This window comes from Condylostylus longicornis, unplaced genomic scaffold (assembly GCF_029603195.1).
Source record: "Condylostylus longicornis isolate FDR11 unplaced genomic scaffold, ASM2960319v2 ptg000044l, whole genome shotgun sequence".
In the NCBI taxonomy this organism is placed as follows: domain Eukaryota; kingdom Metazoa; phylum Arthropoda; class Insecta; order Diptera; family Dolichopodidae; genus Condylostylus; species Condylostylus longicornis.
Window position 1 is genome coordinate 13,589,182 of NW_026578013.1, and position 16,592 is coordinate 13,605,773.

Genomic DNA, 16,592 nt, shown 5'->3' on the forward strand with positions numbered 1-16,592 from the left:
TTATTTGGCATCCACTTTGGTTATTAAATAATCAGGCTTAGTTTTTAGTTACAAAATTACTCACAATTTTTCTTAATGACCTCACATAGTTTGCGATCTTATACAAGTTAAAGCGTAATATTTATTATATTACATTATTTTCATGGAAATTAATTGTAACAATAAATTACGTATATATACATATATACATATATATAACTTTTAGTTTATTATATCAGTGAGTTTACCTAATATTTTGTTACATTAAAAACAAGTAAAACTTAACACTCCATCAAATTTTCATTGTATTTTAGTTTGAAAAAGTTAAAACAATAAAAACAAGTTAGAGAAAATACTCCGATTTTTAATGTAACACATTTTCCTTTTAAATTCTAGAACAAAATTAAATTTGATATTAAATTCAAATTTGTATCGAATTCGCAATTGTATTCAAAATTAAATAATGAATTATATACTATTTTTAACTTAATCGGTAATTAAATGTAAGTATGTATGTATTTTAATTTTCTAAAATTTTAGTTTTTGTCGCAGTTAACATGATTGTAATGAGCATAACATAGGCAAAAACCATATTACTCTAAAATTATTTATTTACAATTATAAACAGCAGCTTTGTTTTCATATTGGAAAATACTAAAAAACATCACAATTTTTTGAAAATCTTTGAAATAAAGTAGATCGAATACTTAAGTCGTAATTTGAGAAGTACATAGAGTAAATTCTTCTCATTTTTATTATTTCGAATGTGCTAAAATAAAAACAAAACTTAAATAAATATTATGAATTGCTAAAATTATCTACGTACCTTTTTATTTTAACATAATCATCGCTCTTTGATCTTATTGTTATAAAGCTGTTAATGATGTTGTTAAATAATAAATGTGCAGCTTCCAATTCATTATACAATACAAAAGGTTTTGACTTGTCTTCTTTGTCACATTTAAGTAATTTTTTTTGTAATTTTATTTTAATTTTATACCTAATTTAAATTTTAAACAAAAAAAATCTTTTTTTTTTTTGTTGAAAATATTGCCTTTCAAAGGTCAGTGGTTGAAAATAAAATCTGGGAATATCATGAATCATATTTGTAAATGTCTGCACTCATACACATTTCTTTTATATTTTACTTACAATTAATGTTCCCTATGAGTATATTGGTATCCCAAAAGTGAAGGAAGAGTGAAAAAGCAGTTTATGTGCATATTACATAATATAAGTACAAGCATAAATTAGTTTTTAAGCGGAAATGTATAAAAAATTATCTTATTTATTTTGTAAAACACTTTGTTTGTAAACACAGTATTACTTTAAATAAATGTATTTATCTTAATCTAGCTCAAAACGAGCGAATACTTTTTTTTTTCAAATTAAACCTTCTGGCATAAGAAAGAAAACAATATGTTCTGACAGCTTTAAAATTTTAAAAGTTTTTAAAACAATAAATTTTATTATACAAAACTTAAAAACTTAAAACATTTAAAAAATTAAGACGTCATCATTTTCTCTCATTTTTGTTCAAAAAATATTTCTTATGACGTTCCGATTTTATTTTTATCACTTACCTTTGTAATTGCATGTGCAACCTCACCTTAATATGAAAATCAAACGAAAATAAACTAGAATTCATTGTTTCAAGCTTAGTTCAAAATGACCTATAGTTATAGTCAAACGACCATGTATGGGTAATTCTATAAAGTTGTATAGAATTACCCATACATATGGTGCCTTTTTTTAGTTTGCTTTAATTTTTGTTTTAATTTTTTACCACTTTTTCACTTTATTTTCTTCTGTTTGCGTCTTTAAGAATTGGTCCTTTTCCCTTAAGACTTAAAGCCAAACAAAGACACATTCTTTCTTGCTTGCAAAATTTTAGTGATTCTGCGTATACAATGGATTCTGCGAGTAATGAATATCTTTAATAATCAAGAAATTTTTTGGCAGAAGCATAAAAGAAAATAAATATTTTAAAAGTTCCCCATATATGTACATACATATGTATTTTACCAAATCTATTATGAATAAAAATTATGTAATTTCAGATGTTCGTTATACAGAGTCTTCATTGTATTACTACATTATATTTAATAAAAATGTACTTAACTGACAGGAAAAGCATAAGGGCAAATATTTAATTATAATAAAGGTATTTCCTTTTTGTTTTTAGTGAATCTTGGAAAAGTTTTTATTTTTTAAGAAATGGAAAAAATAAAAAGTAATAAAAACTTTGTATTCATGTTGAATTTTAATAACATTACTTAGGTTATAACAATTTACAAATAGGAGTTTAATTGTATAAAAATTAAAATATTGCTAATATTTTGTGCATATATAAACAACACATAATGTCATATATATACGTATACATATGTACATATGTACGGTTTACTTATGCATATTTTCACATCTCTAATTTAATAAATAAATAAAAATTTATTATTACCTTGAAAATTTAAACTTACAGGTACAGGTAAATATTGTTCAGAAACAAAATTAAATTTCATTACCAATATAACAATTAATATTATACTTTTTGTAAAATAACATTAAAAAATATTGCGGCACTATGCTTGAACAGAAATTGTCATGTGGAATTTCGAAATACAAAAATTTTCTTAGCAAATATTTTATTTTACTGAATCTAATTATATTATTAGTTTTAAAGAAATATTTGCTATTGATATTATATAAGTTATTATGTAAGCAATATATACTTATGTATATATTGGTATTATTTTTATTGGAATTGTATTTATTTTTTTCTTTCGAATTTTATAATTACTTTAGGAAAAACAATAACTAGCGTAATGAAAATCGCCTTGAAAAAAAAACTAATAATTAAATATAAGATATCGTGATTCAGATGTTGCAAATAAAAAAACAAAAGATGACGACAATTTTAAAATTAAATTTTTATGTTCAATTTAGTAATTATAACAATAGAATAAGAACACTTGCATCTATAAAACAAAAGAAATTAAGGGGAAGAACTTTTAGATAGATTAGAAATTGATTATAATTTATAAAATAGATAATGTTAAATCATACAAGAAACCTTATTGTAATAACTCGCCATATTTTCAAAACTTCTAATGAATTAAGATTTAAATGTTTTTTTAAAAGCATTTTAATGTAAATACTCTATACTTCTAAATAAATTGAGGCATCCTTTTCAATATTCTAAACGCTTTTGGATTTTATATCCAACATGTACCTAATATAATGTATGTTAACTTGTTTTAACACAAAAACGAAATCCGGAAGTAACTTAAGTATAAAGTCCTTCAATATCTTATTATATAAAGTTGACTTGCACCACTAAAAAATACTCAGCTCGTACTTGCATAGTACATTATAATTTAGAAATTAAAAGTCAGTTCCTGAAAACTTAATTACAATCCTTTTGTAAACAATCTATTTTGGATGAATTGAAAATAAAAATTCTATTAAGGTTCCTAATTACCCTATTATCTATTAGTAATCTATAGATTTTTTTAAAAGACTTCAAAACAGTTAGAACGAGAACAGTATTCAATAAATGTCAAATGCATATTTTAATGTAAATATTTCTACAAAAAAAGCAAAAATCCTTAAAATAGTTGTACCGTTTATGTAATTGCTTGATAACACAATATATGTATGTATGTTAATATTATGCATTTATTTTGAAATTTAGCATTTATACAAAAAATTTTACAAACAAAAACAAAATCTGATAAAATTATTAACAAGAAGTCTCGCGAATTTACTGTGTTCTTCATTTTATTAAAGAAGGTTATTTTCAAGGAAACCTTTTTTGCAGTATATATAACCTATAGGTGATATAGGTGTACATTATACACATATAACAAAGTAATAATCATGCACTTTAGAAATTACTATTGTATGCATAAGTATCAAAGAAAAATACCAATGGTTCTTAAATTTCGTTTCTTACATAATTAAATAACTAAAATTAGCTATCAAATTATTTTTAACTTGCTCAATATAGGATACTGAATGTTTGTTTTGTGTCTTAATGTTGATTACATATAGCACTACTAAAGATTAAGGCTCAGTTTATTGTTTGTAAGACTATCTAATCTAAGTTTCAGAACTTGGTCACCTCTTTTATATCAATTATCTTTCAATTACTAACTTTACGACTTGAGTTTTAAAATCTATTAAATATTCGACAATAATTGCAAAATATTTTAAAATATTATAGGGATAAAACTGCTAATGAATAATGATGAAACAAAATACAAAAATAGGTACAATAGTTTGAGGAAAACCATTTCAAATTTGATTGTTATTATGACAATTTTAACATAATGAATAAAAGATTAAAAAAACTTTCCAAATAAACAAAAATAAAGGCTTAACTTTCTTGTTAAAGATATTCCGATTTATAAAGATAACAACATAAATGTTAATATTTCCAAAATTAATTTGTGATGTTCTTCCTATAATCAAAAATGGGTAAATAAATAAAAAAATACGTTAATAAAAATCCAGTTTATTTTATTATGGGTAGAATCATTTTCTTTCCTGAATGCAATTTACTATACAAAAATGGATTATCAGTTTCTGTATTACTTTCTATTTAAACTTTTTTATTTTCAGCTTTTCTTTCATAAAAAAAAGCAAAATTGTTAACCATTCATTTACCGAAACCGCATAAAATACAAAAAAAATTATAATGAAACAATTTCAGTATAAAAAGAGTGTAAAACAAGTTAATGAAGGTTAACATGTCTTGCATGTTATTGCGATTTACCAAAGTTTGAACAAAAAACAAACGTGAACCCACAATTCGTCATTACTATTGGTGACATGTTTAATAAAAAAAAGATAAATAATAAATGAACCAAAAAAAAAAAAAAACAATTTATTTCACACAGTTTTATTTTTTTTAGCTAATTTATGGTTTCTATTTTTCATTTTTAGTTTCATTTAAATAGCTAGAATGCAAATTGTTGTTAATAAATGACGTGTAAAATTTTAATATTTTATAATCGTGAATCGTGAAGTTATTTAATTTGCACGCGATCTATATATAGAGATGCACCTACATCAACATAAATATTAGTCGTTTTAATCATTTTTTGATAATGTACATATATATAAAATAAAATACAGTAAAAATTATGCATATAAAAATATAGTATAACTATCGGAATCTTTCTATCGGTAAAATATAGTATAACTATTGACATCTTCATTATAATTAAAACTTCTTTTAAATTTTCTACTACCGCAGCTTTTAAACTGTGTGGAAGTGTAAAAAATGAAAACAAATATTTTATTTGCACGATTTTTGTACTTCCTTACTTAATTAAAAAAAAGTTAATTTGGAAAGTAAGGTTGGCTATTGATTTAACATTGATCGTTATTATTTTAGTAACTTGTATATTAAATTTAATTGCACTACTTCAATTTTAACTTATATACTAAGTTATATTATATACTTATATACTTAAATAATATTTAAAATATTAAATGACATTCAAGTCTTCCTCACAGCTCTTTATAATAATAATATATCTAGGCAAGCAACTAACCATTTCTTATAACATATTTTGTGTTACAACAACCAAGTGTTGAAAATATAATAACCTTAATATGCCGTACGTTTGTGTAAATTTAATCAATATAATATTTAGGAGTTAAACACTTTCTTTTTTTTTTAATATTGTAAAATTAAATATGTAATATTATATTCGAAAATCACCTATATGTATGAATGAGTATATTGTTTATACATAATTTAATGAATTAATCTCTTTAACTCTTAGTTAGAGGTCATTTTATATAAGTATTCAGCTGTTTTCGCATTTTAAATACTATTTTGTGGAATAATTGCATAATTTATGAGCAAATTTTAAAAATTTAAACGTATGAATTTAAAATGTTTATGAATTTGAATGTTTCTTTTTTAAAATGAATGTGTCATAAGCTTAATGCAATTGTAAAAAGTACATTGTTAAATGTCGTATTTTTAAATGATCTTGTACCTGGCGATGAAAATTTGAAGATATTTTTACATATTTACTTTTATGAACAAATTATGAATCATTTTTATATACATAATTAACATACATGGCTACTTACACTTTTTAAGATATTAAAAAAATTTTCTTTAAATAGTATGGATACTATTTATTATCGAATAAGTATAAACTTACCACTTCGTTTGTAACACTATAAAATACAGACATATAGGCACAAGTAAATACATGTTTTTGAACAGTGTCAAATTCGGAATCGATTTAGCTATGCTTGTTCCTCCCAGCGATAGCTCAAAAACCCGTTATACTAAACTAAGAAAATTTATACCAATCGCCAATTGCGGTTTCCGCAAGAACTCTATTTAATTTGAGTTCAGTAAAAGCTATTCATACAATTCATACAATACTTGAAATAATTTGGTCGTTTTTCCGTTAAAATTTGGTTGTGGTTGTATAAGTTCTTGCAACAGCTCCATAAATAATTTGGTCATATCATTCGGTCATACAAATTCAAAAATCAATTGCATTAAACCTATATAATATTACAAGACGTATGGAAACCAAGAAAAGTTTTTGTTAACAAAGCCACATAGCTTTTAATAAATACTCTTATTGCTATCGCATATAGCAGCTACGGTCATCTCTCTTTCTTCTCGTTTTTAATAGTGTTAACCTTTTTTTGGAACAAAAACATTAATTTTTTTTTTAAAATACTAATTGTATGAAAATTTTTAATGGGAGATTTTTTTTAACGGTTTTGGTATTTTTTTTGCAGGTTCTGTAAAAACTCGTTAAGTACACTTTAAACCAAAGCGAAAATCTTATAATATTAGAATGAACAAGTAATCCGGTCTCAAAATTCTACAGGGCTAAGTTATTTAGAAATCGCATTTAAGAGGTTTTGCTTAAATAGTATATCTGAATTTTACAGAAGTTAAAAACAAAATTGCCCAGCCATTTTATGAAATAAAAGAAATTTCGTGTTTCAATTTCTATGATATCTTTTTATGTGTACATTTATCACATAACTGATTAAAAAACGTTTTATAATTTACATTACGTTTTCTGGAAGCTGTATTGATTTTTAATAATATAGATATACGACTTTTGGATTCCAAATGAATTTAAAATTACAAATTAATCTCACGTTTACCTTAAATGCTCTTAATATTTTGATATTAATCATAAAAAGGTTTTCTATAATATGTTGTGCAGTTTTCTCATAGTTATGTATGTATACCTATAAAATTAATATTGAAAAACTTTAATTTTATTTTATTTTTCTTGTTATGAAGCTGTACAAATAAGCTCGGAAACATGTTAAATTTTGATATCTATTTCGATAAAATTGTAAATTAATAAATAAATTTGTGTTACACAATATTAAGAAGCCTTTTACTTTAATATTAAACAAGTGTATGCTATGACTCAGGTTTTGTGTTTTTAATTAACATGTAATAATTATATTGAAATTAGTTATGTTTAACTAAGCATACTTTAATTTTGCATTTCATTTTTAAATTTAAAATATTTCAATATAAATTTAATATTTTAAAGTAAGGTGTTATTTTGATTTACAAACATTAATAAAGTAATATGTACTAAAACTTATAATTAAAAGATATTTCGCAAGAAGTCTTATTTAAGTCAGAAATTAAAAGGAAGTCTTATTTAAATTTTGAGATCTGTAGTACAAAGTCGATATTATTGTAAACTGCAAATTGATATATGTACATATGTACTGGTTTATTTTATTGTCAATAAATGTAAACACTAAATGTAAAAAATAAATTGAACAATCAAGATTCAAGATTTATTACTTAAAAAGAATTTTTAAAAATAAATTTTTGAAAGGCTTTCTTCAATAACGTTTTTCCATTAATACTTAAACAAATTGAATAGTTTAAAAAGCAGTTTTGAAACTTGGATTTGCAGTCGAAAACTTTTGCGCTAACGAAATATGGTAAAGTATTCAAAAATCAGAAAACCAAGCTAACCAAATTTGTTAATTAGTATTGTATGCATAATATTTATTGTATATTACTGCATGCATAATATTTATTGTGTAGCTATATTATTTTAAATTTATTCCATTCCTAAATTCTCATAATATGATTTTACTGGATGTTTGTTAGTGTACACCGTATTTTGTATGTTAACTTTAACCGGATGTGTAAATTTGCAACTTGAAATATTGAAATATTTTTAAAAAATTTTCCCAAAGAGAAACAATAAGAAAAGTTTTTAGATTCATTTTTAAGAAACAATTGTCATATTGTTTAAAAAGTTTTATAGATTTTGCCTACCAAAATTAAGCGAAAGGAGATAATTTAAGTTAGTCCAATTTTAGTTGCAGTTTAAATTTTATGAGAGTTTAATAGAGTACATAATTTCTTATTATGTACCTGAGTACTAACATTAACAGAAGTTGAATTTTTTCCCCTTAAGATCTGAACACCATTAGTTATCTTCCGTGCAGCTAATTCGAATTTAAACAATCTTTTTTAAGCTAAGAGACATAAATATTTTTTAATGACATTTTAAAATTTATCTATAAACTTAATTACATGTTCCTGAAGGAGCTGTTGTGCAACTCTAACAAATACTTTAGGCTGATAGCTCTGTATTTTCTCTGCAAATATTTTTATCGTCGTGGGAGTATCATACAAGAATTAACCATCTTTTTTATGCAAATTTAAATTTTATAGTACTTTACTTGTATTGCTATATATAATATTCTAATGTACACATTAGCGAAAAACACTTAACAATAAAAGTTTCTAAAATTATGGTTATCTTTTTAATATATTTATGAAGGCTTCATGTGGAACTCTTATATTAGCTACCATTCTCATTTTTTTTTTACCTTCGGCTTGTTGTGCTAAGAGTTTTTTGCGTCTTGTAACATCTCCTCCGTACTAAAAAATTAAAATATAAAAGTTAGATGAAAAAATTGCTTATGTTTATATCGCATTTACTAGTTTAGCTGTAACATCTTTTCTATAAGCTTTTATAGTTTCTCTTGCTAATACTTTGCCTCCCACGCATACTTGAATAGCAATTTGGACCATCTGCCGAGGAATTAAGTCTTGTAATTTCAAAGCCATTTCTCTTGCTATAGTTTGGGCTTTCGTGCAATGAACAATTCGGCAAAATTCTTCCATCGCTTTGCCATTTAAATGAACATCAAGTCTTACTATGTTAGTAGAGTGGTATCCGTGATTTTCATAATTAAAGCTTGCATAACCGGAACTAATAGATTTAAGTTTATCATTGAAATCTACAATAATTTCACTTAATGGTAAAATATATTTCATCAAAATTCTATCATTATCAATATTTATTGATTGCTCTTGTACTCCACGACGTTCAACGCATAAAGAAATAATTTTTCCTAAATATTCCGATGGAGTAATTATTGTTCCTCTCACAAGTGGCTCAAAATATTCATCAACATCCATCGGATTTGGGAATAGTGAAGCATTAGAAATTTCTATTAAATCCGATCCATATGATTTTATTAACTTAGGGTTGCGGAGCTTTAATCGATATGTTACGGATGGAGCTGTAATTATGGGTTCAGCATCATGCTCTTGTTCTAATCGTTGACAAAATACTTCCATATGCAATAAGCCTAAAAAACCTAAGCGCCAACCTTGACCTAATGCAGGACTTGATTCTGTTATCAGAGTAACAGCAGAATCATTTAGTATTAATTTTTCAATTGCACTTCGTAATGCAACGTGCTTTGACTGATCAGCTGGATAAATACCTGCAAATACCATTGGCTGCAAAGCTTTAAATCTTTCCAATGGAGTAATTTTAGATTTTTTATCGTGCAAACAAATTGTCTCGCCAATAGAAATTTCTTGACTATTACGCATATTGCAACTAATCAAACCAACTTGACCTGCCACGCTTAAATAAAAACAAATTAAATATCATATAAATTTTTCGTGAAATTTATAACAATATCATGTTTGACAAGGAATTACATTATATTTCTACGGAATAACTAATTCTAAATGCTAAATTTTTAACAATTGTAAATTGATAGTGATTATCAAAAAAAAAAAGAAATATTTAATCTTTAGAACCAATTAATTCATTTTGCTTAACCGCCAAAATATTTTCAGCGTCATTAACGAAGTTATCTGCTATAGCGGTAAGCTGAGTTTGGATAGAAAAACTATCATCCTGCGATATTTTTTCTTGTTTTTTTAGTTTCTTAATAGCATCATTTTGAAGTTGTCTCACAGCAATTCTGCATTTTACAAAAAGACTTTTCGCATTTTTAGAAAGCTGTTCTCTATGTTCCTTTGATACTTTAGGGACAGGCACATATAAAGTAGTCCCTTCTTGTTGCGGATTCAAATTCATTCCGCTGGCATTGACAACTTTTAACACATCTGGTATATATTGCGGAAACGCAACCATATTAATTATAAGCGTTTTGGTCCCTTTCCTACTAATTTGGGCGATCTCTTGGATTTCATGTTCCGTTCCATCTATGGTTACTTTTAAACTTTCTATGGACCCAACTGAAGAGCGAAGCGATATGTTTTTAATGAAATCGTCTTTCATTTGATCTACAATTTGACGCATTTCTGTATTGTATTTTTCTAAATCAATAAATTCATTAATCAATGTTTCGTTGATTTCTATTTTTCCAGACTTCTTTTTTTTCTCTTTTCCTTTATCTTTGTTTTTTGCATAATATCTTACTTGTTGAACATTACTTGCTGCATTAGAGGTTTGAGCAGTGGTAACATATGATAATAGCGCCGGCAAGATACACTTAGGCCGTTTGTTCCAATAAGACCTTAAAAGAAGTCAAGTTAATTGTCGAATTCCAATTTAAAATTTTCTTTGATGTAATTGAAAAGGCTTATTTAAATTGAAATCAGCGTCATTTTTCAATTTGTTTTTGAATTACAACTAAAGATACAACTAATCACTCATAAAAATGAAAGAATGTAACATTAAAATTAGCAATTTCTTGTCAAACTTTAATTTTATTTTGTTTTAATGTTATTTTCGAATAATTAACTTACAGTTTTTCAACCAAAACTTCTTCGGGTTTCAGAATAGAAATCGTTTTTACTGGGTAAGTTTTTCCTGTACTATAAGATTGAATTTCATCCCCTGAAAAACAAGTCTCTTGTCATAAAAATCTCTTATCATTTTTTCTGAAAATTTTTACCTATTTTTACACTACCGTCATGCACATAAGTCAAATTTAGCGTCCCTTTATATCGATCATACCAACTATCAAATACTAGCCCACGAAAATCTTTCATTCGATCCACGCGTGGGGCCGGAATCCTTTCAATAACTTGATCAAGAACGTTTTCCACCCCCGTTCCTAATTTTGCTGAAATCTTGAATCAAGATATAAATAAGAAAATCTGAAAATGTATTTGATACCTTTGGCACACTATTGCCGTCAACTTGACAAAGCGCTTCTAGTTCTCTTATGACATTCTCTGGCTTTGCATTTTTTAAATCAATTTTATTTACCACTGGAACAACAACTAAATTTTTACTTTTAGCTAAGTAGTAGTTTGCAACGGTTTGAGCCTGAACACCTTGGCAGGCATCAACCAACAAAACAACCCCATCGCATATAGATAAAGACCGGGCCACTTCATTAGAAAAGTCAACATGACCTGGCGTATCAATTAAATTTAATAGGTATTGTTGCCCTAAGAGAAACTGCCATATAATTTTTTTTTTTATAAATTTTGAGCTAAGTTTATACCTTTATATTTATAAAGCAAAGATACGGTTTGTGCTTTCACAGTGATACCTCGTTCTTTTTCAACTTGGAGGCTGTCCAAAACCTAATATATTAGAATTAAAATACATACATAAATATGTATATACAGTGTATTACATGCGATAAGTTTATATACTAATTTACCTGTTGATTTGTAGAATCTTTTGAAATTGCTCCAGTTATTTCAAGCAATCTGTCACAAAGTGTTGACTTTCCATGATCAACATGAGCTGGTTGAAGGAAAATTCAATTATGATAGTTTCAAAGTTAAAGTTTTAATTGAAAATTAAATATGTACTTATAGTTACTTATATTTCATTTTACCTATAACACTAAAATTTCTAATTCGATCAATTGGTATTTCAAAAATACTACTAGCAGCAACCTTGCAATACCTTTTGAAACAATAATTAATATAACTAAAAGAGGTTAGCGTTTGTTAACATATGCATCACTTTTGTTTATTTTAAATGTATGCACTTACGTTAAGGGTTCGTGGTTTAATTGAAATGTCTTTGCAACAATTCGTATCATATTAATATTTAAATAATTTTTGCTAACTTTTATATATTGAATTAACGTGAACTTAGTCAAAATTTTGAAGACATTACACCGAGCATTCTAAATTTGGATGCAAAAAAATATAAACAAACAATTAGTACCGACCTATATTTTGACGTTTCCAATCTAGTTTGACAACTGCAAGATTTTAGTTAATTACACCGAGTGAAACATAATCATACCTTAAACACACTGAGATCGCACTTCAAACTGCAAAATTTGACAACTGCAAAAATATATATAGCTTTTGGGTTATTTAATGGAATCGCACAAATAAAACTACAATCGCGAACTGCAACTTCAAATTTAGTTTATTTTCTATTTTTGAATTTGCTACCAGTAATATTTTACTGATTTTGGCAGCATCATTTATTTTTTTATATTGTATGTTATCGTACGTTGTTATTGCAGCGTTAACGCCATAAAGCATTGAAGCTAACATTTTTGCAGTTATCGAATTATATAGTTTTTAGGTGCGGTGCCATTGTGTTTAACCAAAAACTTTAAAAATTAATGCGTTATTATAATGTTTTTGGTTTAATGCATGAAGATGGAAAGCAGGCACAAAAATATGACAGTTTCAAGATTAGGTACAGTGAAAATGATGGCTGGTATTGCAGGTTCTGACAATTTTGTAGTTGACAGTAATGCAACGCCAACAATAGCGATATTTGTAAATGGTGATAATATGTTCACCATTTCACAAAAAAAATCCAATTTTAATTTATTATTCACAATCGAAATTTTCTTGATTTTCCAAAACACATAGACTCTCCACGAATACAGGATAAGGAACAACCCATTTTCGTACTTTAATGATATAACTTTGTTGAAAAGCATTGTTTGATAAATTAAAAAATATATGTGGTGAAAAATGCTAACTTTTTTAGTCAATTTTTCTTCCTATTACTCTTTAGTCCTAGATCATAATATACAGGTTCCTTTACAAGACAAAACTTAAAGAAAAATTCAATTAAATTTTGATGTTATAAATTTAATATGTTATAAATTTAATTTTGATACAAGCCTTTAGTTATTTTTTGTGAACGTCAAAACATATTTTAGAATGAATACAATCTGTCAATAATTTGAATAAAAATTTTTGGTGAAGAGAGACACATTAACAAGACAAAGATTTTTATTTTCTAATAAGGTAACTAAGTTTAAATTTAATATATCATGATTGAATATTTCCGATTTAGTACATAGCGATATTCATAATTTATTTATCCTAAATTTCAAGACAAAAAATTTTGAATGAAATCGTCTGCTGGAGCTCGGATTTTAAATGAAAATTTAATAATTTTTTAACGAAAATTATAATCAGAATAAAAACTAGATGATCACCGTTTTAATTTTCAAAAAACTCAATTGTCATCATTTTACTGTTCAACAATCTGACCATAAATCTGTAGGCATGCATAAATGTAATATCATTTGTAGACAGTATTTTACTGTCATAGTACATTTTGTACTACAAAATTTAAGTTAAATTTAGATGAGTGTTTAAGTATCAGACTAAATTTATTTCAGTCGCTGAAACTTAATAATTTGCAACGTAAATTTTAACCAAAATGAAATTCAGTTAATCCCTGCTCAAAACATTCACAAAAAATTATTTTTTATTTATGTACTTTTAAATCTGCTAGGTAATCCAATGTGAATTGATTAAATTTGATTATCTATTATATATTCTATTATGTTCTCTTATCAGACAAAATCTCATGGCAAACAATTTACAAATATGTCTTTCATCAGAAGAAAACTTAATCGTAGATTTTGTTGTGTATGCAAACAGTAACTAATTTTTGTGGTATGCAACTTTTGAACCTTTTCAACATTTTCAACAAATGAACCTTTTCTCTATCTTAAGCGCGATATAGAAAAAAGAATTAGAAAACATCTAAATAAACTGAAATATTTTATTTTAAAACAATTTTATTTTAAAACAAATGTTTTTATTTCTATTTTCAGAAAATATAGCAATTGTTTTTTAATATTTTCGTTTTGACTTCTTTCATTCTATCAATTTTTTCTTTAAAACTATTTTTATGATCATTTTTAGTCAATTTCATCAGCACTGAAAGAAAATGTTTCAAACTTTAAATTGTTGAAACTTCTTCAATTTTGAGCATTCAACTTACAAGCTGGCAAGGATTTGGTTGCTTTTTATGTAGTTGTTGTGTAGTTCGAACATTGGCAGCGCAAAAAAAATACAACATTCCGCAAAATTTGTGTACTATGGCAATATTTGTTTCATTACGAAAAATACAAAACAAAATGGAATAAAAACTAAAAGTAAAGAAGAATTGAAAAAAAGAATTTCTCACAAACACAAATCACCACATTGACACGTCTAAATCTAAATAAATAAATATTTGTTTATAAAATGTTCATATTATGTTCATAATATATTTTAAGTTAAATATTAAATTTTAAAGTCATATTTTACTACCTACCTTATAAATCCAGTTTTGTATTTAACGATTTCTTCAAATTGTAGATAGTACAAAATTTTAAAGGATAAAACGATCGCTCTCACAAAATGACAAGAAAATTCATTCAAATTTAATAATTTTAAAAATTTCATTTCACGCATTAAGCAGTAAAAGTAATATTCAATTAATATGGATGAACAGACATCAATGCTATTGTTATTGGCAATAGTAATGTTAGTTGGCTCTTATCTTGCTGGAAATATACCACTGGTAGTAAATTTGTCCGAAGAAAAACTTCGTAGTGTGACAATTTTTGGGGCAGGTCTATTAGTGGGTACAGCGTTGACTGTGATAATTCCAGAAGGAATAAGCGCTCTGTCTATGGACAATGAAATGTCAACTACAAAGGATAATAAAATTTATACCAGCGGAGTAACAACTAAAAAAGAAAATGCGAATATTCATCACGCACATACTAACGATTATTCCAGTACAATAGGTCTTTCACTAGTTTTAGGTAGGTATTCGCAGTGCAAAATTTTTCAGATTTAATTTAAAACTGAAGTATTGGATTTATATCTACAGGTTTTATATTCATGTTACTTGTGGATCAAATTTCACAAAGACGAAGTAGTAGTGACAAAAACATCACGGCTACGTTAGGATTAGTTGTACATGCTGCTGGTAAATATCACATTTGTTCAACAAAAATAAATAAGTTTCTGAAGAATAAGTATAAAAACCAAATAAAAATCCTTTGTCTGATTTTACTCTAATAAAATGCGTATTTTAGCCGATGGTGTCGCTCTAGGGGCTGCTGCTACTACTAGCCATCAAGATGTTGAAATGATTGTTTTCCTTGCCATAATGTTGCATAAAGCCCCAGCGGCGTTTGGTTTGGTCAGCTTTTTACTTCATGAAGGCATTGATAGACAACGCATAAGAAAACATTTAGCTATATTTTCATTATCAGCACCATTATTTGCATTGATTACATACTTTGGCATAGGCCAAGAGCAAAAGGAAACCTTAGATTCTGTTAATGCTACAGGAATTGCAATGCTGTTTTCGGCTGGAACATTTTTATATGTAGCCACAGTTCATGTTTTACCAGAATTAACGCAAAACACAGGTCACTCTCATTCTCATAACTCAAGTGGGCGCTCGAATATAAATTACGATCCTTTAGATAAAGGTGAAGACGGAAATGGAATATCTATCATTAACGCAAATCCGAAAGGATATGGAGGTCTAAAAAATTTTGAATTAATAGTAATGGTATGTGGTGCTCTTTTACCATTAATTATTACATTCGGACATCATCATTAGGCTAAATTTGTTTACTTAAAATTAAAAGAAAATTGACTAAAGTAATTTGAGTAGAATGCAATGATTTGTATAATAAGTAATTGATATTGTGAAAACTTGTCTGTTTTAAGCATTATAAAAATTATTTTATTTAACAAAACTGTTATGTTATACGTGAAAAAAATTAAGTAGTTTTTGTATTTTAATTTTGAAACAATAAAATAATTGTACATTCGAATCAACAAATGATTCCATTTTATTTGTGGGTCCATAATACAAATTTAATAACAAGAACTTGAAAAAGGTTATCAACATAGGTATTTTCCATAAGAAATATGTACATAAGCATAATAATGTTTTAAATTACAATTTCTGAAAATAATCGCATGTTATATGCGTGTGTTTAATGATAAACTGTTTTTTTTTATTAAGTATGAAATAAAAGGCTAACTAGTTAAACCGTATTTTACAGTTGGAAAATTAAAGTTAACTATTTCAAATACATATTACCTTTTAAAA

At 26.1% G+C, this 16,592-nt stretch overlaps 2 protein-coding genes across 3 annotated transcripts; one reads left to right on the forward strand and one right to left on the reverse strand.

The window, feature by feature from the left end:
- Nucleotides 1-8,720: 8,720 nt before the first annotated feature.
- LOC129610196 (translation factor waclaw, mitochondrial) lies at nt 8,721-12,423 on the reverse strand. Of its 2 annotated transcripts, XM_055522644.1 has the most exons (9): nt 12,251-12,423; nt 12,091-12,185; nt 11,911-11,996; nt 11,749-11,830; nt 11,415-11,692; nt 11,191-11,368; nt 11,042-11,132; nt 8,966-9,905; nt 8,721-8,905 (listed from the first exon to the last, which is right to left on the reverse strand). In XM_055522644.1, exons 1-9 carry the CDS (start codon nt 12,298-12,300, stop codon nt 8,780-8,782), a joined length of 1,926 nt encoding a protein of 641 aa, XP_055378619.1. In that variant the 5' UTR covers nt 12,301-12,423; the 3' UTR covers nt 8,721-8,779. The 2 variants fall into 2 exon arrangements, with proteins under 2 accessions (XP_055378619.1, XP_055378621.1); XM_055522646.1 differs by lacking the exons at nt 8,721-8,905; nt 8,966-9,905 and adding an exon at nt 9,929-10,809.
- Nucleotides 12,424-14,611: 2,188 nt separating this feature from the next.
- Nucleotides 14,612-16,310, forward strand: LOC129610299 (zinc transporter ZIP9). The gene is made up of 3 exons (XM_055522832.1): nt 14,612-15,282; nt 15,351-15,449; nt 15,559-16,310. The coding sequence occupies exons 1-3, from the start codon at nt 14,955-14,957 to the stop codon at nt 16,092-16,094; spliced, it is 963 nt and encodes a 320-aa protein (XP_055378807.1). The 5' UTR covers nt 14,612-14,954; the 3' UTR covers nt 16,095-16,310.
- The last annotated feature ends 282 nt before the right edge of the window (nt 16,311-16,592 follow it).

Bases quoted from the DNA above. Each gene is read 5' to 3' on its own strand.
- LOC129610299 (XM_055522832.1), top strand. From the start codon at position 14,955: ATGGATGAACAGACATCAATGCTATTGTTATTGGCAATAGTAATGTTA. The intron at 15,283-15,350 runs GTAGGTATTCGC...TTATATCTACAG, and splicing joins AGGTCTTTCACTAGTTTTAG to GTTTTATATTCATGTTACTT. The intron at 15,450-15,558 runs GTAAATATCACA...TGCGTATTTTAG, and splicing joins ATTAGTTGTACATGCTGCTG to CCGATGGTGTCGCTCTAGGG.
- LOC129610196 (XM_055522644.1), bottom strand. From the start codon at position 12,300: ATGATACGAATTGTTGCAAAGACATTTCAATTAAACCACGAACCCTTA. The intron at 11,997-12,090 runs GTAAAATGAAAT...TCCTTCAACCAG, and splicing joins TAGAAATTTTAGTGTTATAG to CTCATGTTGATCATGGAAAG. The intron at 9,906-11,041 runs GTAAGTTAATTA...TTTTTATTTAAG, and splicing joins GAAGTTTTGGTTGAAAAACT to CGTGGCAGGTCAAGTTGGTT.